Below are 27,003 nucleotides of genomic sequence, written 5' to 3'. Positions count from 1 at the left end.
GGCAGATGTATATTTTTTTCTTCCTTTGTAATATGGCTGAGCAATATCTGAGAATCACAAAAAGCTTAATCCTCATGAGAACAATAAGGACAATAAAGTCACAAATGGTCTCCATATGTCCATAAGAAGTCTTATGCACTGAATAAAGTAGATATCACAAGACTGTAAGGCTTTTTCTTTCTCTTAAATCGACAGTCAATTAGCTTTGTCTGGGGAGCACACAGAAGCTCTATTCCTTTGCATAGCTTTTAAGATCTTGTAAAGCTTTACAACTATTCTGGAGTAATTTTCTTTTTATTTACACGTTTTTTTCCCCTAGCTTAAAAGGATATTTTTTTTTGGTCTGTGCATATACACAGATGTGTATCTAAGCAAAACAAAATTTTTGTTTGATTTTGCTTTGTGCAGTCTGCCTGGTTGTAAAGTGTTTTTCAAGGCTGTGCTGTAAACCTTGCCAATTCTGCAGCACACACAAGCTTTTAGAAGGCAATCAGAGCCATCCTGAAGTTCCTTGGGGAATTTAGTTTGTTCTGTGTGAATACAGCATCTCTCACAGCAGCATCCTGTGGGTGAGCCGAGCTTCTTGTGTAGTAACAGAATGCAAATAATTAAACAACAATGACCAAATGTGTGTCTGTACTCCAAGCTCATGGTAAGAGGAACTGAAATTCTGGGAGATGGTACTGGGGATTTTTTTTGTTAAGCTCAGTCCTTATCTTTTAATCTCACCATCACATATTAAGTGAAACATGAAGGCAATGGAAACAGTTACAAATTTGCTAAAATTTGCACTAAAAGTGCAATAATATGAAAAATATTAATTGCAATATTTCATTACTTATAAAACAATAATAAATTATTATAATTGTCATTATTGCTTATTATGTGGAGTTATTATAATAAAAAATTAACCTTGCCACTTACATTTAAAGAAATGTGTAGCCACAGAGATCTTTGAAGACATCTGCACTGCAGCTTGATTGAATATTATAAACCAATTATTTATCTAGAATCTAATTCTTTATCTAGAATCTCTTTCTCAGAGACCTCCGGAATAGAACATCCATGTAAAAAAAGAATAAAAAAGGCTATGCCAAAATCCATTACGAGTCTGCTCAATATCTCCCCCTCTTCTGCCAGCCTACAAGCAGTAATAGGGCAGAGTACTTTAATTTTCCTGCTTGACCCTGTGGTTAAACAAAAATAGTCAGTATGGCTCAACATTGAGTAGAGAACTGTTGAATAGCCTATAAAAATGTTATGATATTTATGGCATTTGAATCATTTGTGGGGGTTGAGGAAGAAGGATGAATGTGAAAAATTTACTGTGTAATGTCTCTGTTCAAGAAGGTTCTTAGGTTCTATGTGTGTAATTGCAGACAAATTGAAAACAATGGGTAAACATGGAAAGTTAAAGACATGCTTAAATACTCTCCTTACCAAGGCTTAAGTACCCAATAAACCTGCAGTGCACTTGTACAGATATGTCATGTCAACCCTCCCTTTCTAACTTTAGTGAAGTGTTATGGGTACATCTGCTGCTTCCAGTGAAAAATAGACAGGATTTGAAGTGATAGCTGTTGCTGCAGGAGTTTTCTGTAATAGCTGCCAAATGAGAGGGAGGAGGGGAAGACAGCAGCAGAGGAAGCAGTAACCTTCCTGCTTCAAGAAAAGAAACAAATCAATCAGTAGCTCTATGCAGGGAATTGGAAAACCTGCCCAACATCTGTCAGACGAAAACTGACATGCTGCAGCAGAATCTACTTTATTGCCAACCATTGTGGGTGTATTGCCTTCAGAAGTGTATTCTGAGAGCTTTTTGAAGTTCTTTATATGGTACAAAGGTGGTGTATCAGTGGCACTGCACCCCTACATGAAGTAGTAACTCAAGAGTCAATAAATATCAACAGAGCTTTCTATCTTTCGTATTCTTTTGTAATGATCTTATTTCTGGGTTGCTACTAGCAATGTGACATTGATACAACCAGACCTCTAGCCAAAATGTGCAGTGTGTACACTAGAAGTGGTGGTAGTTGTTTCAGCAGGAGTAAATGGTTGGGAGGGAGGTCTCAGTAGAGTACAGAAATTGCACAGTTCATGACAGTGTGCAGAAACACATTTTTAACCTCAGAAGCTCCCTGGGAAGTGCAACACCCTGGAGCAGGACTGTCCAAGTGTATCCCACCCTTCATAGTTTCTGCTGTTTTGTTGTAAAGGTAACTATTGATTTTGTCTACTGGGAAAGACAAGGTGAGCAAAAACACAACTAGGATCTTTTAGAATAGGACAGTTTGGGAGCACAGAGCAAGGGCTCTTAGCTTCCCGCCTGTAAGTGTAGGAACCCAACCAGAATGGATATTTCTATAGGGACAGTGGTATACACAAAATGGTAAGACAGGTGGATGAATCACTGAGTGCCTATGCCCAGCTCTAACATTTGGTGGTGAGCTTGATAGCAGCTCTCTAATGAGTAGCAAGAGTTGAGGACAAAGTAAAGTATTTACTTGCTGCACAAGTAAAGTGGCCAAATCTACTCTGAGCCGTACAGACTTAGAGAATCACAAAAGCATTAAGGGTGGAAGAGACTTCTAAGATCATCAGGTCCAATCTTTGACTGAAAACCACCTTGTCAACTAAACCATAGCACAAAGTTGTATGTCCAGTCATTTCTTAAACACTTCCAGGGATGGTGACTCCACCACTTCCCTGGGTAGCCTGTTGCAATCCTTAAGCATCTTTCAGTGATTAAATTATACCTGATGTCTAAGAAGAACCTCCCCTGTCACAGCCTGAGGCCATTTCCTTTTGTCCTGTCACTGGTTGCCTGGGAGAAGAGACTGACCTGGCTACAATCTCCTGTCTGGTGGTTGTAAAGAGCTGTAAGGTCACCCCTGAGCTTCCTTCTCTCCAGGCTAAACAACCCCAGCTCCCTCAGCTACTCTTCATGTCATTCACTCTCTAGACCCTTCACCAGCTCCCTTGCCCTTCTCTGGGCATGTTCCAGCACCTCTATGTCTTTGGCCCAGAACTGGCCACGGGACTTGAGATGCAGCCTCAGCAGTGCTGTGTACAGGGGGACAATCACTGCCCTTGTCTTGCTGGCCACACTGATTTTGGTACAGGCCAGATGCCATTGGCCTTCTTGGCCAGCTGGGCACATGCTGGCTCATGTTCAGCTGCTGTCGACCAGCACCCCCAAGTTCTTTTCAGCTGGGCAGTTTTCCAGCCACTCTGTCCCCAGCCTGTAACACTGCACAGGGTTTTTGAGACTGAAGTGCAGGACCTGGCGCTTCACTTTGCTGAACCTCACGCCATTGTCCCCAGCCCATCAACCCAGCCTGTCCAAATATGTAGCAATACATGCAGTGCCAAACATACCATAATGACCCCTGGCTTAGCAAACAACATCTGCACCTCTTGAATAAAAGCCTGATTGATAGCTGCCCAATCTCAACAGAGCAAGGTCTTGCCTAATAATTTGATCAAATTTGTTTTCTTGAAGCTTTTGTGCAAGAGGCTGTAACTATACCTTTATTTTATATGGCTATGAAAATATTGGTACATAGAGAAATGTCAGAGTTTCAAAACAATCAAACTCTAAGTTTGAAAATATCTATGGAATTCTTGCCCTTTTCTTTGTTGAAAAATTATGCATAATGAAAAAGAGCCCAATAAACTTTAATGCGAATGAGCAGCAACACATAACGTATCTTGTACCCTTCACATTTAATTGTCTTTGAATCACAAGCAAAGTACATTTGGAATGAGCCCTTCTGCTTTTTATAGCAGACCACTTACTGTTTCTGACTTCTTCTGCTAATACTCATAGGTAACTTTACTTTGATGGCGTCTCTTGACAATTTATGCATCTACCTTTGTTTTAGGGACATGCAGTTTTGAGTTGCAGCCAGATGGTCTAGACGATGATTAAAAAGTGTGAAATGATACACCAGAGCACTTACCTCCTGGTGCTCTGTCACATTGAACAAACACTTAATGAAATCTGAAGTGTGATAGCTAAAAATACCTACTGCAGTACAATGGACTTTCACACATCCTTCTGGGATTTAATTGTCTTTAAGTATGGCTTCTGAAAAAAGGTTGCCTTTTGATACTATTTCTGGACAAATTCCTAGTGAGCTGGTGACCATGAGCTGGGCAAAGAACATAATTATTTATTCTGTGTTGGGAATTTCATATCACTTACTCTGGAAATTGTCCATAAAAATAAAACTGTTCTTCAGCATGGTTTGTTATTCATGACATAATTTGCTGACAACCTTGTTGCTTGCCAGAAATTAATTTTGAGGTCTTTTAACTCAAAATTTGAACCTTTTAATGAGATACAGCCTGTGTGTAAGCTTCTGCCTTTGGCCTTTAGAACATAGCTGTTAGAATCAGAGTTCTAATGTACAATTACAAGTTGAGTATTTACCTTCCTAGAACATTTTGTAATCATTTATGCTTGCTGTGCATTTGCTGGAATGTTTGCAGAAAGCCATGTACAAAGGGCGCAGACATACACACCATGAGTGTCCTTAGAACTCTGAATAAATATTCATCAAATATATTCACTTTTCATTCTGCTCCTTGTGATATTAGATGTTACCAAAGCTAATATCAAAGCATCAAAGGTGTGTCAAATCTTCCAAAATGGTATTGAAATTATGATAGGTAGAGTTTAAAAGTACAGACCAGAAAGAGAGTAGATTTTAACTGAATAAGCTTATTAAACAACTTGTAATTCTGTTCTCCTGCTTCAAACATATGAAATATTACTTGATCCTGTTGGAATTTGATCTGAGGGTTGTGGAGAACAGCTTTAGTAGATCTCTAAAACTCGGATCAGATCTTACTGCTCACATCCCCTCTGGTTTGTATTTGAGAAGAGATAACTTTCACAATAACTAATTTACAGTAATGTGGTGGTGCAGGGTAACACAGAGGCTGTTGCAATTTCTGTTGGTTGTGGAATGTATTTTTTCCAGCCATTAATACAGCTTTCCAATTTTGTTGAATTTATAGAATGCCTATATTCCCTAATACAAAAGGGTTATAGGTTAAATCTATGTCTAGTGAAAGATTTATTCACTTAATTACATTTTTCCCAAAAGGGTTTCATCACTTTATAAGATAATACATTAATGTATCCAGGCTTTTGTTTTAGCTTGAATACACTTTCAGAACTTTTGGATCCCAGTAGCAATAATTCTAGACCATAGTTTACCTTGAAATGTAATCCAGGGTAGAGAGCTTCCTTTTATGCAGCTGTGAGCATGTAACAACACACCTGGCCCTACACATGCATACATTGACAGGAATTGCATCAGTGTTGTCACTACCATTAGTTCTGCTAAAATGACCACATATTTACCAAAGAAAATGAGACTAGTTAACCACTTCCCTGAACAGCAAAACTAGGAAATCATGTAGTGAGGAACAAATCTTTTGTCAGTGCATGAACATGGACAGTACTGTGAAGTTACCCAAGTTTCGATGAGACAATTTCAGTGTATCTACATGTATTCAAGAAGAATGGGTATTCCTGCTTTTCTAGCTCAACATAAGATGTCAACTCAAGTGGTGAAAGGCTACAGTGCAGATTTCAGTTGTCAGCTGCAACACATTACTTTATTTTGGGGGTTTTTTTAAGGTCATTGATATCTGGAATAGGAAAGAGAAATTTTTGCAAAAGTTTTAAACTGTTAATCATCCCATTTAAAATAAACTTAAAAGAAGTTAAACACGCTGAGGTTTTTCCATACTGAGCTTTCGGTTTCTTTCTACTTTTGTTATGAAAGGAACAAAAAGAAACTTGAACATGAAAAGTCAACATAATCACTGTTTTGCAGGTGTGATCTGTGGCTCTTTTCCCACAAGATGCTGAGTATTTTGTTTCAGCTCAGCATGGTGTGCCATCTTGTGTAATATCCTACACATGTGCATAGTCCTCTGCTCATTTTGAGAATTTTTCCCTAACCTATTTTTTTATTTGTTTGTTTTTGTTTGTTTGGTTGGGTTATTTTTGGGTTTTGGTGTTTTGTGGGTTTTTGGGGGGTTTTTTGTGGCTTTACTATGCAGGGTGGCACACTTGGAATGCCATAAATATGTTCCTAAGTATTACTCCTTCTTGTAATTTGCTCTAAATTACAATTTAGATTGTAATTCAGTGATGAATTTGCTTTCAGAATGTTTTCCAGAATATAGTCAACATAGGTGTGTATTTTCATATATGAATCAACCATCTCACATCTGGATTTCCTGGCCTCCTGAGTCAGGTTTTTACCTCCTAGAGGCTACATAGTGACAAAAAGAGAAATTCAGGACAGCCACTGCATTTTCTGACTCAAATTTTCTGCCTAGAGGCTCTACAATATGAGATTGAAATGTTGAAGGATTATATGAAATTGTGGCTGTTAGTACATGTTTTTAGTCACCTCTTATGTCTTCAGGTTTTCAGAAAGGAAGGGTTATTTCATATGCATCTTCTGATGGGTATTTTCCAATCAGTAGTGTCTTAAATTTATATCAGGATTAGCTAATGGGACACTTCAAACAACATTAGTTTCAGGTTATAATTGTCACGTCCATTTTGGTTTGAAAATAATGATCCTCAGAAAAGATGGGAAGGATTGCAGCAAGTCATAAAATACTTCTCTTAACTCTCTCTCATATATGCAAGATCTGACTCCTGAGTTTTATTCATATTTTTCTTCAATTAATAAAGCAATGGCTTTTATATGGATGTTTTGCAATCCTATGGGTTTTAAGTTTCCTGTCAACTGCTTTTATTTTATGATTCTAAAAATGTCAGTTGTGACCTCCTTAAAATGCTTTTATTGTTCCTTTTTCCCTGCTGTTTTAGATTGCCACCAACTTTGTTTTAAGGCTATCCCTCAACAGCCGTTTATGCCTTGTTGCATCCATCATGTGTCAAACAGTTTCTCTGTCAACTGCCAGGAGCACTGCAAGCTCAATTGTCAGAATTTAAGGTGAATGAAGAGAGCCTTGACAGGCAGAAATGATGTTTCCCGTATGAGGAAACCTCCATTCATAGTTTCTGGGAAATCTTGGGGCTGTCTGAGCCAACACAAGAGTGTGGGAACAGCATGCATCAAACAAGCAGAAAAGCCTTTCACTCTTGAGTATTTCTGTAATTAGAGTCACCAAGATGGTTTCACTAAGAATTTGTGACACTGTGCTGTTTCTAACTCACAAGCAATCAGATAGTCTAGTGTTTTAGCAACTGCAGTGTTTTACCAACCTGCACCTTGCAGGTTTCAGGAGTTCATGTGCCGAGACTTACTGCCTGTTCTCTTCATATTATTGTCACTGCCCTTGAGGAAGTGTCTGCAGCTTTGTGTAAAATGCCTCAATGCTCTTCCTAGGAAGCAGAATCAGAGCAATGCTGCTGAAGTGGGACATCACATCACATGGAAAACAAATGGCAAATAAAAGGTGGCCAGCCTTCTTTCAGGCTTCACTTGTGGCTTTTCTCCTACAACAAGGGGAAGTACAGACTGCTATGGAGGATAAGTCCAAATTTGCTGGGATACTATGCCACATAAAGTAAAATACTGTTGAAATACATGAATAGATATATGTAAGTCCTCTGTATTTTGAAAGCAGACTGAGGTGATTTCAGAGTAACATATTCATCTAAAGTAATTTCCAGACAAAAGCACAGTACTTGAAAAACTACCCTTGATGAAATAAGATCTATATATTTGTGAGCACTTACCAAATGCTGTCACCATAGTAACTGAGACACAGATTCACAAAATCATGTAATTCCCTCTTAAGCACCTGAGTACCTCCAAAGTTCTGGGCCACATTTTTCAAGTAAATGTGCGCTCACTTTTATGAAATGCAAAAATTTATCCTTTCTTCATAATTCTTTTTTCCTTTTGAGCAAGAAAGCTCTGGCAGGGGGTCTGATGATTTTTTGTAGTTAGACCATTAATCACACTGACAATATATTGTAGAGGTGGTTCCAAGGGTTTATACTGGACACAGTCAGTTTCTGAGCTTCTGGAATTTGGAATCAGAGTACTTCATCACCACTATGGGTACATTTTATGTAGTTGACTCATTTTAACATGAAAACGTTTTGTCTTTGTTTCCTTTCACGTTGTGTTTTGCAATTACTCCAGAGAAACATATTAATATTAAAGAATTGGCAATGCATGTGTGATCTCTGATGTGATCGTACTTTATTTGTAGTTTATATGTTTCAAGATTAGGATCAAGGCCTGGTTTCAGAGGAGGAATTGGAGTAGAAACCATCAAATAGATATCAGCATTGGGAAGGTGTCTTCCAAGTGGTTCATCCTACCAGGAAGGTCAGCAGCTGTATTCTTCACAAGCTACAGACTCAAGTGTATCCATTTTCTGATAACCACAAATCAGAGTGATTGACTCCTCAACCTTCTGATGGAAGATGGTGGAAGAAGGTTGTTAGCCATGTGGGAGTGCTGGGGACCCACACACCTTGTCACAACTGTTGTTCTTAGATCCCTGGCACTCAGGAAGGCTCAGGGATGGACTTGCTTGGAGAAGGTGTGGAGAAACTGTGGTACGTGGGAGAGGCACAGGCTTGTCTACACACCTGCTCTCCTTCTGCATTTCAAACCTACCTCAGTCCCAGGCAACATCAGCCCAAAAACGCTAAATAAGTAATGGCAGACTCAGTGAACATAGGCCTGTGCTTGACTCACATGTTACAGAATAAACCAAGCTGTTGCTGGAGAGTGTGAGAGCTGCTGGGTTATAGTTTTGCAGCTGTGCTTCATTACTCATGGCTTACAGTCTAAAATATCAGGAAGGGTGCAAGTCAAGCTTACTTGACAGCAAATCCATTTTGTAAACTGGTCATGGACTCATTGTCACATGTCCATTCTCTGGCATTTCCAGGAAAAAGAGATTGGCCAGTGTCAGAGTGTCTGGATTATGTGACACACTGTTTCAGGAAAAAATTACTGCAGTTTTTAAAATGGCTACAAAACTACTACAGAAGAAAAAACAAACCATGTCTGAAGAGATCACAGATGTATACAGTTTAAAGGCCAAATCTGATCTGGAAACAAATTCCACTAAATGAAAGTTAAACAAAGAATAATGATTTAAAAAGACTGAAAGCAATTGTATGTTATTTAAGGGGGAAAAAAGGCTAGCTTATAAAGTTTTTTTAGCACAGTGAAGAATATGTAATTTCTTATCTGACGTTACTTAAAAGGTTAGCCACTGTGAAAACTTGAGAGTGTGGAACCATCAGAACACCTAAGTGGGTTGGGTTTTTTTCTGAAAAAAACTTTACAAATTTTTATTTGTTATGCTGCTGAAAGTAGCCAAGTGTTATGCTCCAGTTTCCAAGAATCAGAAAAGAAAATGTGCAGTAACTTTTGACCAGTTACCAGCAAATATCTCTGTGGCAGGTAGGCAGGCTTGTGACAGTGATGCTTGCTGGCAGTAGCAGCATTAATCCAGCACTGCAACACTGAGTGTCCCAGCAGGAGCTCAGAACATGTGGAAAGGTCAGAGATCAGAGCTTACTAAGTAAGATTGGCAAGAGAGATGTTTGCACTCCAAAGATGCTGAGGTTAAGCTGGGTGAGCACACCTGTGTATGGTGCACAAGGCATTTTGGTGCCTTTGGCATGCAGTGGAAGGGTTTGGTAATGTCCAGGGTGAGACACCTAGCTTAAGGCAGACCTCTAGCTTAGGGCAGATGAGCTTCTTGATGCAGAGGCTGTGGTTTTTGGGTGGCTCTAAAGAGGGATTTGCTCTGGTGTCCACAGTGTAGATATCTCACGGTGATACGAATTTCTATATGCACACCCTTTAATTTGTTCCTGTAGCCTTTTAATAGGATATTGCACATAATCGTGGTAGAAATGCACCTCTGGCTGGTATTGTGCTGTCTTGAATGTTCACCACTGAAGCAAATTTTTTGTGTTTGTTTCTGTTCAGGGGATGCCTAAATATAAAACTTACGGTCTGTGCTAGGTAAGAGGAAAATACAGTCGTTTTTTTATGGGTGTTTGGTGTAACTTATGAAGAAAATACTGTATTGAAAACATCTCATGGTGAAGTTGCCTAGACCACCAGCTGAGGTGAAATGCTAGTCCATGCACAAAACCTCCTTGTGTTTGTTTTTATCTTCCTCCTAGTGACTCCTAAGATTTCCTGCAGAAATAGCTTGAATTCTAGGACGTGAATGATTTCAAAACTGATTCATTTTAATTTCTTTTTTTTCAATTGGGAAATTAGTTTGTGCAAATACAGTTTGAAATGTTTTTTCATGACTTGCTTGATGTTTATGGCTAGTCCTCCTTAAATGGTTGCCTAAAATACAGGTTATTTTTTACATTTCTTTCCTGGTTACTTGAATACCAGGTGGTGAATTTTCCTTTAAAGAACCTATGGTTAAATTTTCAGACATTTGTGTTGTAATTAATGAAAATACTAGGTTTTCATGGGTGTTTTTACAAATCTTTGGCACTTGTTCAAGTACTGAAGTAAACAGATCTGGCTGATCTTTCTCAGAAAAAATATCCACAAAGTGGTTTTAAAGTCATGTAGCTATTGATCTTCCCTCTCTACACAGAAAAATAGCAGTTAATTTCAAAGAAAACAGTTACCCAGGGGTTTCTGCCACATTTAGAAAGTTACAGGCATTAGAGATTTCTGTCAGTGAGAGGAGATAGAGTCGTGTGTAAGAACAAACTCTACCAACAGGGCACTTGCAGCATCGGATTTTGTGGATTTCATGAGTCTGTTTTGCTCTTTTGATTACATGCAGAGCCATAATACCACCCTTATTTGTAGTTTGCTCTGCCAGGGTGCCAGGTGTGACACTGAACACTTTCTGGATGTGCACTTTGAAATGAGTAATGAGGGTCAACACCTCTCAGTCAGGGTGTGTGCTTCTCATAGGCTTTGTTCATCAAAGCATCTTTTCCTGCAGGAAGATGTTTTGTGGCCACAAAAGATCCCCTGCTCTCCTACAACTGCTGTGTGAGGGGAAACTCCAGGCATTCTGCTGAGCTGCCAGCTTGGTGCAGCTGGAGAGGGGATTTGTTGGCTATGACCCTTTGTAAGCAAACGGGTATTTCCTGTGTGTCTCCAGTGAACTGGACAGGGGAATAAGTTTAAGGGATTATAATGCTTCATTTCAGATGGCTGAGTGCGAATGCCTACAGAAAGTAATGTTTTCCAATAGAAGGGGGGATTTTTCCATCACCTGCCCGTGCCAAGTGAAACTTCTGAGGTGCACTCCATCTAATTTTTTTTTTGTCTCCAACGAGCAAATAAACAACAGTCATGTCAATGGGTAGGATCCTAATCACTCTTCCGCAAGCAGTAATGAGAAGAAGCTGGGTTCAGAATGAGTGCCTTTCCAGTAAAATGGTCAGAAAAGAAGTTTATGTGTATGTAACTACTGAGGATAAACAAGGCAGTGTGCAGCTATTTCACAGTTAGCATGTACTCTGAAAAATCTAAATTTGTACACTGTCAGTATGAGAAAGAAAACTGAAACAGAAATGGGGACTGACTGAGGAAACTCTGAGAAAGAACTGTAAAAGATTATTTATCCCACTGCTCTTTCTCATGCTGGTATTAATCCATAGGGAAATCCTTCAATTTGGTGGATCTCCACTGGATTAACTACCCAGGTTGCAGATTATATGGTATAGATTTCTGATGAAAACATTGCTGTAAGCAAAAACAAATAAAGGAACAAACCAAACAAAAAACCCCAAACCTGAACCTTTACAAGGGTTTTTTTCCATTAAGTTATGTTTTTCTGAAGGGAGACAGGCTAGGTAATTTTTTCCTTACTCGAATATATTTGATTCTTTAAAGAATTTATGGATTTCAGTTTGCTTTTAATTGAATTCAGAATTGACAATAACAATATAACTTGGTGCTGTGACATAGTGGATTTAGACCTTATCTTTATGAAATAAGATATAAAATATTTCCTACCTGCAAACGCTGTCTTCTTAATTCATAAACTGGAACACTTTCTGTGGTATCCTTCTGTGTTGGCTTGAATGAGGAAAGCCACACTTTCTTTTCCTTTTTTCTCTGTATATGTAGAGAGGACAATACAGACAGCTGCATGTGAAGTTAAGCCTGAAAGCAGGGGTTAAGCCTCAAAGTGTCTGTAACAGGCACAGCAGTTTACAGGACCTTAGGAGCTCTCACAAAAGTTGGTGGGAGCTATTCCATTGACTGCTTTGTTAGCTGCATCTGACTCTTGTTTAATAAATGGGGAATGTTAAAACATTCTTACTCAGAAATGTAGATTCAGCCACTCTCCACTTCGACTTGCACTTCTGTGCAGAAAGGCTTAAAATGCCAGTAACAGAATTTAAATTTAAATAAAAGGTACGTTTAAACAAAATTAAACAAAAATAAAGTATTTTATGACTCTGAAGTAATTTTTAAATTTCATTCTTGCAAAACCTATTTATTAAACAATAGGATGTTACATCTTTTCAGAGTTTCCATAAAGCAGAAAACAATATGATGATATTTCTAAGGTCCAAGGTAAGCATCTCTCAATACAAGTTCAAACTGGATTTGTGAATCTGGATAGCATGACACTGAAAAAATGCTAAAATAAAAAAAGAATTTAGATGTAAATGTGCAGCTGAAAAATTTCCTTTATGAAATGCTACCTAAACTTGAATGGGTAACTATGCTTCTGTCTTTGAGTCTGAATCTCCTGTTAAAATTGTTGTATGTAAATTTTTATAAGGGTTTTTTTTAATATAGATCAGCTACTGGCTAGAGAATCATTGTACTCATATTTATGAAAACTCATACAATCTAATTAAATTGTGAATACAAATATAAAAGATATAAACCACAAATTCCTTGACTGTATTTTGAAATTGCTAACTAGAGATAGAAATGTTCGTATCAACTGGAATTAAAGTATGGAGGGAAGAAAACCTAACAATATAATTTCTTTTCATCTTTTTACAGCTGTTTTCGAAAGGTAGATTTGTATAGAGAGAAATTGATGTATGACTTGTTTTAGAAGTATTTTAAGCCTAGCAGATGTAAGAAAAGCCATGTCAATGAGCTGAATTTTGGGAGTCTGTAATGGAAATGGTGTACTATGGGAATAAGTTTGTTTGCTACTGATCTGCTGAAAGCTACAAAGAGCTGATGGCAAGGAGGAACATGGGGCTTCTTGCATGAGGGAAGGGCAGCCAGGCAGCAGCTTTGGAGAGCATCTCTTTCATCTAACTTTGAGTGTCACTCTGTCCCTAGGGTAGCTGAACAAATAGTGTCCTTTACCTTCTGCAGAGCTGCCAGTGAGGCTGTGGAGTGATAGTTCTAATTAAACTATTAGTTTGGGCTTTTGGATTAGATAAGTTAGATGATGTGGCTATTCCATCTAAATACATGACTTGATTATAGAAATCTTTAAGTATAAAACTCATTACTAATTTTGTGTGTATGAAGCATATAAAATGAGACAGCAGGCTTGGTTGGGTTGAAAATTGACTTTCTTTGCCAGTGTTTGCTTTGAAGAGGAAAGGCATTTTGGCTCAACTGTTGTTGTAATGATGCAGAACTCTCCTGGCAACTTTTACAAATGATTGTACACCAGCTAACAGAGAGGTCTCAGAATACAAACATACACAGCGAAGTGTGGTCAAGTTGAGGGCATTTTCAGTGCCTTCTCTCTGGACAGGTTGCATGATCTATGCCACAATCTATACTCCTGGGGACATTGAGAAGACAAGGAGAAGCGGAGCTTGCAGCTTCCTCCCTCACCTTGCCAGCAAGACAGCAAGGGACTCGTTCCTCAGCCTTTCTGCCATCTCACAAGTGATGGCACAGTGGTATCCATAGGTTTCATGAAACAATTACCCTCTTAGTCATTTCCTCCATAGAGTCCCTTGAAAAGTGGGAATTTGTAATACTATAAAATGCTACTGCTCTTTGCAGCTGTCAGCTGTAGTAGATCAAGTTATCAGTTTTCCACTGCGAGTCTTTAGTCCTGCTGCCAACGGCGACCTTATATATGGCTATAAATCTTTCTGGAGTGTAATAAAGGTGTACTGCATTTCACTGTAATGGGGAATGTCTTCCACAAAGACAGGCAGCATTAGGAATTTTGTGTGTAATAGCCAGTGCTTCCCAATATCCATGTCAGAACAGAGGATGTAGGACTGTGGGCTGCACAAGTCATTGAGACATATTCCAGTTTTCTATCCCAGAGTACTCTGATTTTATCATGGCAGTGCTGCTGTAGTTCAAGAGTTTGTGGTATTCATTTTATAAACCTTATTCTGAGGTTCTTGCAGCTTTTCTGGTCTGCATGTTAGAAGTCATTCTGGAGAAAAAAAATCCCTGAACTCATTCCTATTGCTTTATTTATTTATTTTTCTTTTCAATGTTAGAAATAGTTCAATCAAAATGTAAGTCTGACCTGAAAAAATCCACCTCTTTTGCAAGTACTGGAGTCACAGCAATTTTATAAGGCATTTGGAGACTCAAAATTCAATAGGTAGCTAATTTGACTCACCAAAGAATCTATTTCCCATCTAAGTAAATTAGAAATGTAAGTTGGCTGTTTCTCTAACTCTAGGAACTGAAATAGCTTAAAAAAAAAAAGGCTTCTAATTTATTTGGAAACTTCTGAAAATTAACCATAAAGCTTGATTTTTTTTGTGTGAAAGTCAATTTTTAGTACTGAACTGAATAGATAATGCAACAGAGTTGTGTCAGAGATTTTATTTCAGAACTGTTCTGTTATTTCTGAATTTGAATGAACTAAAACTAAATATAGTTAAAATACCAATGAGCTTTGTCTCACTCATTTATGAATTAAACATAGAGCTGTCACTATTTGTGAGCCTAAACAATCCAAAATAGTATTTATTGTTTTGTAGAATTCTTAAAATGTTTAATAAAAGTACTCACTGGCTCTGATTTTCATGGTTGGATGACAGCATCCCATTATTAAATCCCATTCCACCATTGTTGCATTCCAGCTATACTCATTTATAGTCTTTTGGTCAAATTAAGTTCTGTGGTAAGCAAGTACAATTCCAGTGGAGTATTCCAGGTGCCATTCTTATGCAAAATTTCACTTTTTACCTGGTGTGTCTCACCCTGCATTGAGCCTGTGTGGCACAAAGAGGTTAAGTGGAGAGGGGAACAGAGACATTTCGAGAGTAAAAGAGGAGCAGATTTGATAATAGCCTTCAGCTTGCTTTTTGTTGTTGCTCTTTTTAGCTGACTCTTATGACAAGATGTTGCATATTAAGAATTTGCTCCTATCATCAAGTTTTTTAGCTCAAAATGTTTTCTGTGTGTACACATACATGTGAATACACAACTTGTCCTACAGCTCACAGAGGTAAAAATAGACCAAGTTGGATACTTTGTTGTTGATTTTTCTTGGAAGTGCACTACCTTTTTGCAGTTTTGTTTATATCAGTGTGATGATATATTCCAAAAATCTATCCTATATGACTGTAGAGCATACAAAAATAAGCCACATCATATAATACATAGAAAATTATGCCCACAACCACAAAGACCCAACTTCCTTTCTAATCTACTTCCCACCATTCCTTTCCCCTAGAAACAGAGGTATAATGCTTTCCTTCTCTGTCCCTGAAGATGAAATTAGGACTCTTTCATTTTCTGCTTTCAACCTTTTCTGTATCTAGGTAAATGGAAAGAAAGAAAGAAGAATAAAGGCAGAATGATATCAGGACAGAAATTCAGGGCATGGTTCTGAGTGTTAACCTTGGAGCCACCTGGGTTAAGGGTTTCAGGTGTCCTATGTGACATACACATGCTGCAGGCTGCAAAGCAGGAGGTGGAGGGAGAGGCTGCACAGCTCTGTGCAGGGGGAAAGGGGAGTGATTCGGGTCACAGAAATGGATGAGGCAGGCTGTCACCTCAATACCTGATACAAAAAAGTCTGTGATTGTTCCTGTCCCTTATGGGGTTTCTAAACTCTAAGGGAAAATTTGGTTTCTATGAAGGCGGTCTTTAAAAATTATGTCCTGTGAATGCTTGCAGCAACTATCCCCTGGCAAGTCTGTTTCAGAAAGATTCTTATGAATTCTTTCAAATGGTTTCTTGGAATGCTTAATGCCTAAATCCATGACCTGCTTCTTCCTAAGAGTTGCAGTTTTTTCTTCATTTCCAGACACAAGATACCTACCATTTGCATCAGTTTTCAAAAATTTAAGTTCTGAAGAAAGTTGAGTCTCAGTTGGGCCTATGAATCCATCTGTTGCATCCTGTACTTCCCAGTACCTTAAGAGTTTTCTTCGACTGAGGAAAGTATTCAAAATATCGGTTCAGTAGGCCTTTTTAGGGTAGTTTTTTAGTGCAAATCATCAAAGCCATTGCAATTGTTTCTTTTCCAGTGTTTAATATTTGTGTGCTGCACCCACCACCCAGCTCTAAAACCCTTTCCCTGTAGCATTTGTGTTTCAGACTGGATGAATAAAATTTTAAGGAATTTCATCACTGTCCTATCAGGATTTTTAACTCAAATTTGTCACAAAGTCTTTTGTGCAACTTATATTTAAATGCAGTTCAATCTTCATTTTCTGCGTCTTCTAGCAAGGGAATATTCTGTTGTATAAAACATGCAAACTTTTAATTATACCCATTGGAAACCAGAGTTCATAGATTCTAAATGCTGGTCTTTTTCTTGGAATTCAATAGATCAAATGCCAGCTGCTTGGAAAGCATTTCTGAGCAGTAACATGTATGCTCTGGTTCAATTTTCTTTGCTCTGCTTTATTCACTAAAGTGGATGTCTCTCAGATGTTTGTTACATTTTCTGTTTATTTTAGTAGGAGTTTTATAAAGTTAATTCAGAGGAAGTCCATCAAGTGAAAAAGGTGAGAAAGGTGACTGAATTGGAGCTGTTCCTAAATCTCTGTAATGATTCATCTTGCACACTGCAAAGCTGTAGTAGATGCACAGCCTAGCATGGGTACCACATCTGTGTTAGATGATGTTCACAAAAGGTGGTTCAGGGCCAGCAAGGTGCTGTCAAGACATCAAAGAATGTGTAGCCCAGACATGCCTCCAGAGGCCAGTTTGCTTTTCATAGTCTGGCTCATTGGAAAACATCAGATTTCTTCTGCTTTGCGCTACCTTTGTGGAGTACAGAGATTACAGCTTTATGTGCATAAGGCCCATGGAAATGTGTGGCTGCTTCTTGCTGCCTTCTGTTTCTATTGTTAATAACACAAGCAAGGAGCAAAGCTGTTTGCTAAGGTTTCCCTGTTGAATACTGTGACCCTTAATATGGATGTCCACTACTTAAGTAGATTATCTTAACTGAAACATACTTTGTTTGCTCTAAATATTTTGTAAACTGAAAACCCTCATAGTTTGCAAATAAAACTGGTCTCTCTGAAGGACGGTGTAATTTTAATTATATGCAGGCTTGATTCTCATCCCACTGAGGGACCAGACTGGCCATTCTATTTGGAGCCAGGCAAATTGGCTTCTTAAGAACACAACCACGTTCACTTCAGCACTGAAAAGAGTCTCTTGTGGGCAGAATGATTCAGGTACCCTTGCTGAAGTTTATTGTACTGTTTGGCAAAACTTGTCTACTTCTATTCATATCTGAAGTCCGAGTAGAACTTATGGTGAGGAATGCCAAAATATATCACACAGCAATAAAAGAAAAAAATCAGAAAATAAATAGATATTTTTCTTTTTATTTTTCAGAATATTGCAACACTTTCACACTACTGCTGAGGATTACACCATCATTTTCACATCTGGATGCACAGCTGCACTGAAACTGATAGCAGAATCATTCCCTTGGATACCTGAAGGCACAAAGCAGCCCAGCAGTCGATTTTGTTACCTAACTGACAGCCACACATCTGTGGTTGGTATGAGGGGCATAACTGCTTCAATGAATGTCTTGTCTGTTCCAATAAAACCAAAGGACATTTTGGTAGCAAAAAGCAGGTTACCAGCTGAAGAACAAAACTGCACAACACCTCATCTATTCTCTTACCCAGCTCAGAGCAATTTCTCTGGTACCAAATATCCCCTTTCATGGATACAGGACATAAAGTCTGGAAGACTCTGCCCCATCAAAATACCAGGGAAGTGGTTTGTTCTACTAGATGCAGCCTCGTACGTGAGCACTTCTCCATTAGACCTGGGAGTTCACCAAGCTGACTTTGTCCCCATCTCATTCTATAAAATCTTTGGATTCCCAACTGGTTTAGGAGCATTATTGGTAAACAACAGGATTGCTCCCCTCTTGAGGAAAACCTATTTCGGAGGTGGAACTGCAGCTGCCTACCTTGCAGGAGAGGATTTTTATTTCCCCAGGAAATCCATAGCAGAAAGGTAAGACTTTGTTTAACAAAACAAATTTTTTGCTTTTGATTTTTTGCTTTTGATTTTTTGCTGATATTATTTGCAGTATCATTTGCATTAGACAAATGTCTCAGGCTTGGCATATGCACTGGGCTATGATGCATGTTCGTTTTATGCAGTTGCATAGGTATCTCACATCTGACTCAGTTTGTCTTATTCTTTTTTCTTAGCTAAAGAACGTCATCTTAAATATCTACCTTCCTTTTCTGATCTAGTTTGTCAAAACTGCTAAAAATATAAGGCTTCATTCTGTGACATTTTAGGCTTCTTTCAGTGACATAAAGGTCAATCCATGCATTTTTTAATTTGTGTTTAAGGTACCTCAGTAGAAACTTGATTGTTTTTGAAACTCCTCACCCAAAGCAGCCAGAGCAAGGTTGATCACACAGCGTAACTACCCTCAGTGAAATTGCAAAGTTAGTTCTATGTATTTCACTGGAAATGTGCAGTGCTTTACCTTCAAGACAAGCTTTATCAGAATAACAAATTCTGTAAAATACATTACCTACAATGAATGCTTGCAGTGCTCTTATTCCTTGGCTGAGGTTTGAAATAGCTCTGAAGCTCTCCTACAGAAAATAGAGAACACCTAAAGGAGGTCAAACATTCACACATAAGAAAATGCAGGGCAATAAGGTAAGCTTCACCTTAAGTTCCTGAACATGCTGAAGTAAGGTAAGCTTCACCTGTTCCTGAACACACTGAAGGGCCACTCTTAGTGGTGCTTGGTCTCTCTGCCCCTCTCCTTCATGTCAGCAACAACTTGCAGTTAAGGGTCTTTCTTCCTGTCTCTGCACAAAGGAAATGCTAGAGATCAGCATTTCATCACAGGATCATAGAACAGTTTGTGTTGGAAAGGACCTTAAAGATTGTCTAGTTCCATGCCCCCTGTTGTGGGCCCAGACACCTTCCACTAGACCAGATTACTCAGAGGCCCCTCCATCCTGGCCTTGAACACTTGCAGGGATGAGGCATTGAGGAACTTCTCTGGGCAACCTTTTCCACTGCCTCACTACTCTTACAGTAAAAAAATTCTTCCTCATATCTGATCTAAACCTTCCCCCTTTCCATTTGAATTTCCCTTTGTCCTGTCAGTATACACCCTTGTAAAAAGTCTCTCTCCAGTTCTCTTGTAGGCCTCCTTCAGGTAAGGGAGACTACTGTGTGGTCTTCCCTGAACCTTCTCTTTTCCATGCTGAACAGCCCCAGCTCTCTCAGCCTGTCCTTGTAAGAGAGGTACTCCAGTCCTCTGAGCATTTTCATGACCCTCTTCTGGACTCACTCAAACAGATCCATTTCCTTCCTATGTTGGGTGCCTCAGAGCTGGATGCAGCATTCTGGTGGGGTCTCATGAGAGCAGAGCAGAGGCGCAGTATCCCCTTCTCGACCTGCTGGCCACACTGCTCTGGATGAATCCCAGGACATGGTTGGCTTTCTGGGCTGCCAGCACACTCATTGCTGGTTCATGTTGAACTTCTCATCAATCAACACATCCAAGTCCATCTCCCCAGGGCTGATATCAGTTCATTCTCCACCCAGCCTGTATTTGTGTTTGGGACTGCCCTGAACCGTCTGCAGGACCTTTTATATGACATTGTTGAGAGTTATAATATTCACAGAGGTCCACCTCTCAAGCCTGCAAAGGGCCCTCTGGCATCCCTTCCCTCCAGTGTGTCAGCTGCACCACATAGCTTGGTGTCATTGGCAGACTTGCTGAGGCTGCACTCAATTCCACTGCCTACATCACTGACAAAGATGGGGAACAGTGCCAGTCCCCATATCAACCCCTGAGGAATACCTCTTTTCATTGATTTCCACTTGGACATCGAGCTATTGGTGGCAACTCTTTGCATGTCATCACCCATCCACTCATCCACCGGGGGCTTCATCTGTCAAACCCATGCCTGTTCAGTTTAGGAGCAAGAGTGTCGTGCAAGACAGTGTCAAGTGCTTTCCAGAAGTTCAGGTAGATGATGTCACTTGCTCATCCCTTATCCAACAAAGCTGTAGCACCATCCTAATAGGCCACCAAATATGTTGGACATGGTTTGCCCTTGGTGAAACCATGTTGGCTGGCAGAAATCACCTTCTTATTTAACTTGAGCTTAGCATAATTTCCAGTGTGATTGCTCCATGTTCTGGCTGGGCACCAAGGTGAGACTAACCAACATGTAGCTCCCAGGTATTCCTTTCCTCCCTTTTTAAAAGTGGGGGTTCCAGTCACTGGGAACTTCACCTGGCCTCCATGACTTCTCAAATACAATGGAAAGTGGCTTAGCCACTTCATCCACCAGTTCCTTCAGGACCCACAGATGCATCTCATCAGATGCCATGAACTTGGTCATCTTCAGATTCCTTGGATGGTCTCAAATCTGTTATTTTCCTACAGTTTTCCTCATTTCTCCAGTTCTTGCCTTTTCATTCTGTAACTTGGGCAGTGTGGCTGGAGCACTTGCCAGTCAAGACAGCGGCAAAAATATCATTGAATAAAAGCTTTCTCCTACATATCCTGGGTAACCTTCTGGAGAGAGCCCACATTCTTCCTTTTACTACTAATGTACAGTTTTTCTTGTTTCCTTTGATGTCCCTGTCAAAATTTAATTCTCTCAGGGCTCTACCTTTCCTAGCCTGATGTCTAGCAGCTCAGACAACCCCTGTGTATTCCTTCCAGGTTACCTGTTTTTGCTTCCACCCCCTGCAGGCTTCCTTTCTGTGTTTTTGTTTGTTCAGAGGTTCCTTGTTATCCATGCAGGTCTCCTGGCATTTTTGCCTGATTTCCTCTTTATTAAGATGCATCATTCCTAAGCTTGGAATAGATGACCCTTGAATCTTAACCATCTCTCTTGCCTCACTCTTCCTGCCAGGGCTTTATCCCACAGTATTCTAACAAATATATATATATATATATATTGATAAATAGATACATATAAAATTATAGCCCTTGGGAAAGGCTAGAGGTGAAAAGAGGAAGTGGTAAAAAAAGCCCTTCTTTCCTTTCAATTGTTTATGGATGTGTATTCAGAAGCACAATGCCCTGCATCTCCCATGATGTGAATATCTGACCTTCCACTGTGTGCAAAATGATGCCTCATGTATTGCACCTCTTCTGATGAATGCTGCTGGGGGACTCTGGTTCTGGACTGGTAAATGCAGAGGCTGGCCGCATTCACCTGGCTCTTGCTAGCTGAGACCATGCATTATTTCTGAATTGGATGTTGGTACAGTGAATGTCCAGTTAATCTTTTAATATAGAAATAAAAAGAGCAGGGAAACATTGCCATTCAGACCTCTGTTTCTGACTTTTCAAACCAAAAAGGCTTTGAAGCACAACTCTCACTGAAATTCAGGATAACAGGGCATAGAAATCATGGGATCCCAGGGTGCTCCTGCATCATCTGCGAGCCAAGGATAAAACTCCCTTTAATTTCACCTGGGCAGGCTCTAGTTTCCAAGCAGCTTTTCTAGAGGTAATTGATACATGACTCCTGAGACTGCATAGCAGATGAAAACATCTGAAATGTGTTTTAGATCTCAGTTGTGCTTTTATACTTTCTTTAATTAGGAAGGGAAATGTGTGTGGGAACCTGGTGGGGTACTCTATTTCTGTATCTTTTTCAAGAGTTTTCAAAAGTCGACTAATTATAAATCTTTCATGTATCTGTGGCTCCCACTGTTTCAAGGGCTTTTTTTACTGAGTTCAGAAGAAGGGTCTGCTTTACCCATCTTCTACTTCAGAGTTAGAAACAAAGGAAATTGGCTTCTATGTCTGGGTACACAATGTGTAATCTTTGGTATGAGGGATTAAAACTAAAATAATCAAAACTGACAGCTGGATACTAGCTCCCATTAAACACCAAAGCGTCATGCAGACAGTCTAAGTCATTGTTCATAGGTCAATATTTATACTTGACATCATCTGATCCTTTGGTTGTTATTTGAAAAGCCAATATTTAAAAGTTCATGTTTAGGGCATTACTGATGCAGTCCATAACTGTGAAGACTTAAAGTTCTGCCTGGGGAAGCTTGATGTTTTCAAATGTAGCTCAGGAATGAGGACAACTTTCTTGAAGAGTAAAAACAACGTGTTGCATTGTTCTCAATCAATGTGATTCAAGCTATATCACCTTTTTCTTTTTTTTTTTTTTTTTTTTTTTTTTTTTTTTTTTCTCTTAGCTGCTATGGGATTTGCTTTGTTGTGTTTTCCCAGTAATGAAATACAGGCAGAGCAGTTAGGAACAGAACTATTACACTTCAAATGAAATGCCAGGTCACCGTAGCCAGAGTTAATATGATTACCTTATCTGTGGGCCACATTTCCATTTCTTTGCTAGTGGCTGAAACACTTGGGTCATTATTTGTCACATGAAGAGCAGCTCTAGGTTCCTGCCATATTGCAGTAAGGAACCTCTGTCCTTGTAGGCATCCAAACCCAACTGGCAAAAGCCCTGAGCAACCTGCTCCACCTGGACATGCTTTATGCTGGAGGTTGGATTTGAGATTCCCAAGGGTCCTTTCCAGCCTGTGTGCTTCTGTGATTGACTTTGTGCACCTCTCCCAAGCTCCATCTGCATTGTCTCTTCAGAGGTGTCTTTGCAGTTCCAAAAGGGTTTTATTTTTAATTTTCTTCTTTTTTAAAAATGTTCTTTACAATTTGTGATTAGTACTTGGCTTGAATAAAATAAAACATGTCATTTCATGTGGTAATTCATAAGAAAACTTGAACTCTAGCAAATGTCATTGGAAAAGGGGATTTGAATATATGTGTCTGAGTGCCACTAGCAGAAGGTATTCCCCATTCACACATAACCCAAGAGCGGTGTACTAAGAAAATAGCTTTTTCGAAGTCAAGGTGAAACATAAGTGGAAACATGTAAGAGGATATGGTTTATCCATCTTTCCATCCCAGGACTGTCAAAATGGTTGCCATTTTTCTTAATAGATACAGCTTTTGCTAGTGTTCCTTGTACTTTTTGTTTTTCCTGCTATATAAATTAATGTACCACAGTCTCTTTTACATTTCTTTAATACCCTTAAATCACTTCCACGTTTATCCATTTCATGTCAGTAGCCAATCTTCCTATCTCAACTTTTAAAATCATGTTTATTGTATTTTCATCCTTGTATCAAACAGCTTGACAAATTACTATTATCATTCACAAATCTAGCCTCATTTCCCTTTTTTTTTTTCTGCATAGCATGAGATAATAAAATAATATGATTATGGATAGCAAGAATTCAGCGATAAAATATTCATCATCTGCCCTATTTTTCTTTTGTATCTGGGAGTGCTATTCAGAATCTGATCATCCTGGAATTTATGACTAAGGGAAAAGGATCTATTGTGTTATCTGTAAATTGGGTGTCCGCATCTGAGTCTAACAGTGTGAAATATCTAGAGCATTAGGTGTTGTGTGTTGTTCATTTCCAAATTCATTTTGAAAACTTTGGAAATCCAGATGACACGACTTTGTCCCTGACAAGTTTTAGTGACTCTCGCCTCTGCTGTTTGAATAATTTAACAATCCCAAAGCAGCACCCACACTTTTGTAGTCTATTAGGCATTGCACTTAGCCACAGCATGTTTCTTTATTCTTGGTGCTGTGGCTAGAGATCTCTGGGACGACTCTGTGCATGCTTATGTAGTGTATACTGACATGGTTTGGGTCCTCAGTTGCATTCTGGGTTTGTGTGTGCTGAGGAGAAGGGAAGGAAGCAAGGAATGGAAAATAGAGGCAAAAAGCTGGGGATGAAAACTAGGGTCCCAAGAGCTGGAGCTAAGACAAAATCCTGAGGCTGGTTGGTGGGTATGCAGCAGATTAAGAATCCTTTGGCAAATAAAGCTGATCTGCCTGAAGCAATCTCTTTAGCATGATCATTTCTGTCAGCCTAGAAAGAAAGAATATACTGACAGGTGCTGGCTTATTCCACCGAAGCTCTTCATAGTGCTGAGAAATCACCCAGGGCCTGGACTGTGCTGAGAAGAGCAAAGTCTTTGTGTGCAAGCTCACCTTGTAGTCTGGCACATGCTCATTGGCTCCCCACATGAGGACTCTGGCCATCTGCCCATGATTACTTTAATGTGGTAAGAGGACTAAGTGCACCCTGTCAGAAACACATTTTGTTTAAGCATTTTGCTATGCGGCTTCTGCATTTTTGTGATGTGTAGAGATTTCCAACTAGGGCCACTTATGGGAGAATTTTCTGAACAAGCACCCTTTCAAATAGCAGTGATGGATTTCAGATTAGATACTTCGGAAGTGACAGGATCTTCATCTAATTTCTAATGGGTTGTTTGCACCATGAGAATGGCTTCTGCACCTGGCAGACATGTTGCAGCTCCTGACAGGGACTTGTAAGCCTAAACAGAGATCAAGACAGTGGACAAGTCTTTTCCTTCCTCTCAGCTCCCAGTGCCACCCTGTCCTGCAGAGATGAGAGGTCAGAGGTCATTGAGAAGAATTACATAGCACACTCACTCAGCTGCTCCCTGTGTCTGAAAGGCAAAGTCCTTTCATTTAACTGATAGAAATTAATTATGACAACTTCTATAACTGTTTTTCAAGACAAGAGCTGTGGAAAAATAAAAGGGTAACTGTAAGAAGGTTCAACTAACCAGTTACTCTTTCCCTTCTCTGCTGAAGTGTTAAGTATCTGCTGGCAAGCTTCATGCAGTCTGTTTTGTTACCTCTCAGGACATCCAAAGTGGCAGCTGACATTTGCTGTGTTTTTCTGCCAGCCATCACTGCAGCCAGCCAAATTCTTCAGTATTTGATGCAAAGGGAAGTTTTGCTCATTTTTTTTTTACTCCAAGTCCCACCATTAAGAAGGCATTCATGTATCATTTTGCAGTCTAATCCTCTGGGTGATTTTTTTTTTCAATACTGAAGTTATTTCATTCCCCAGCATAGTCAGAATAAACTGAAAATTCTACATCAACGACCCAAATGCTATCCTGAGGGGATCACTTTTGATCTTGATTCACCATGGGATCCACTTTAAATATGCTGAATCTGGGATAAACTGAAAGCAGTGCACCTGATAAATGCTTGTAGAGCACAACCAGTCACTTGAAAACATGTTTTTTGACTTGGGTTAGTGGAAAATCACCCAAACAGAAGCAATAATATAGGTAAAACTTTGAAGAGGCAATAGAGTTGGCAGACATGGCTTCTGTTATACAGCCAGCCCCACCTCTGTTCATTTGCACGCTCCTGGAGTGTCCAAATACCAGGGTGCAATCTACAGTATGGAAACAAATACAGAAGGAGGTGTTTTCCTCAGGCAGGGGAAGTTGTGGATCTTGCATGCTTTTTAGAAATGTTCAGCATAATGAAATCAATAAAACCCAGAAATACAAAGAATTTTTTAACTGTACTATACATTCTCTTACTTGGAAGTAGGCTGATCTAACTAGCCATGTTTCATCTTTTGTTTTGCAAGTGCCATTGAAAGCCAGTAGAAATCATGGGCCCAGTGTAGCCACATGCCTACTACAGAGGGGCACATGTAAATCACAGCAAGCACCAATCTGTATTGTTGGGAAACTCCATCCCACTGTATGAATAGAAACCAAATTACTCATTTATGAAATAAACCTTATAAACTGCTAGAGAGATACAGCACATTCATTTTTTAAAAAGAAAAATGTGGTGCTCATTGTAAAATGCATTTTTCTTAAAATATAAAGTGTTTTGGGATGATAGCAAGGAAGAACAGCATTGTGGTCTCTATCAGAATTTGATTTTGCCTTTGATCAAATACAGTAAAAATTTTGCTTGAACCAGTATGTATCTTTGAAGTCATTGTGGCTAACAAGGTGTCATAACATAGTTTTACCCTGTGGAGTTCTTCTGCTCCAATTTAGAATCAAACCTTTTCCCTAATACTTCTCTAAAAGGATTTGTGAATTTCTAGCACCAGCTATTGTGACTCTATAGAATTGGTTTTCTGCTCATAAATTTATGGCACATTTTTAATTATTCTTTGTAGATTTTCCATTTGTGATTAATTAGCCTGTTTGATATATAAGTATTTATAATGATAACTTGTTTGGCACAAAAAATCACATTTTTTTCTTTGGCATTTGTACTGTGTACTTAAAATGTCGCGATACTGGATGTAAAAGGGTGAGACTGGCTTTTTGACTCAGACAGTATTTACAATATACAAGTTGTATTTAATTAATTTTAAGGGATTGATTTACTTCAAAGTGAAGGAATTAAAGCTTTTTCTCTCTCTCTTTACCTCAGGCAGTTCTTAGTAACAGGAATTGCTGTAAATACTCCACGGTATAGTATATAATTAGTATAATGCTCTTTATTTGACTCCTGAAGTCTCAGAGACAAAAGCATGAGCTAAGGCAGACATATGGAAGAGCTGTAACTGCTATCAGGGGGTCAATTTAGATATTTAACATTATTTTAACCTAGTTTTTATGTGCCCTGAATCCTCTGGCATCTGTGTGTGTGCGCTTAAATACTTTCCAAGGCGATGCTGAAATTGTTCTGAATTGGCTGCTGAAACTTTTTTGGCTTCTTTGGAGTGAGTTAGGTCTCATTTTACATGGTGCAGCCTGAGATGTGCAGAAAGCACC

At 39.2% G+C, this 27,003-nt stretch overlaps 1 protein-coding gene across 1 annotated transcript in view; it reads left to right on the top strand.

Annotated features, from left to right (window-relative positions):
* Positions 1 to 27,003, top strand: part of MOCOS (molybdenum cofactor sulfurase) — a 206,364-nt gene that overhangs the window by 66,150 nt on the left and 113,211 nt on the right. Inside the window, exon 4 of the mRNA XM_064703449.1 lies at positions 17,742 to 18,380. Coding sequence (XP_064559519.1) covers positions 17,742 to 18,380 — 639 coding nt within the window. The remainder of the gene's footprint in view (positions 1 to 17,741; positions 18,381 to 27,003) is intronic.

This window comes from Zonotrichia leucophrys, chromosome 2 (genome assembly GCF_028769735.1).
Source record: "Zonotrichia leucophrys gambelii isolate GWCS_2022_RI chromosome 2, RI_Zleu_2.0, whole genome shotgun sequence".
NCBI lineage: Eukaryota > Metazoa > Chordata > Aves > Passeriformes > Passerellidae > Zonotrichia > Zonotrichia leucophrys.
Note: the sequence above shows the minus strand (reverse complement) of the source record. Positions and strands in the feature narration are given on the sequence as shown.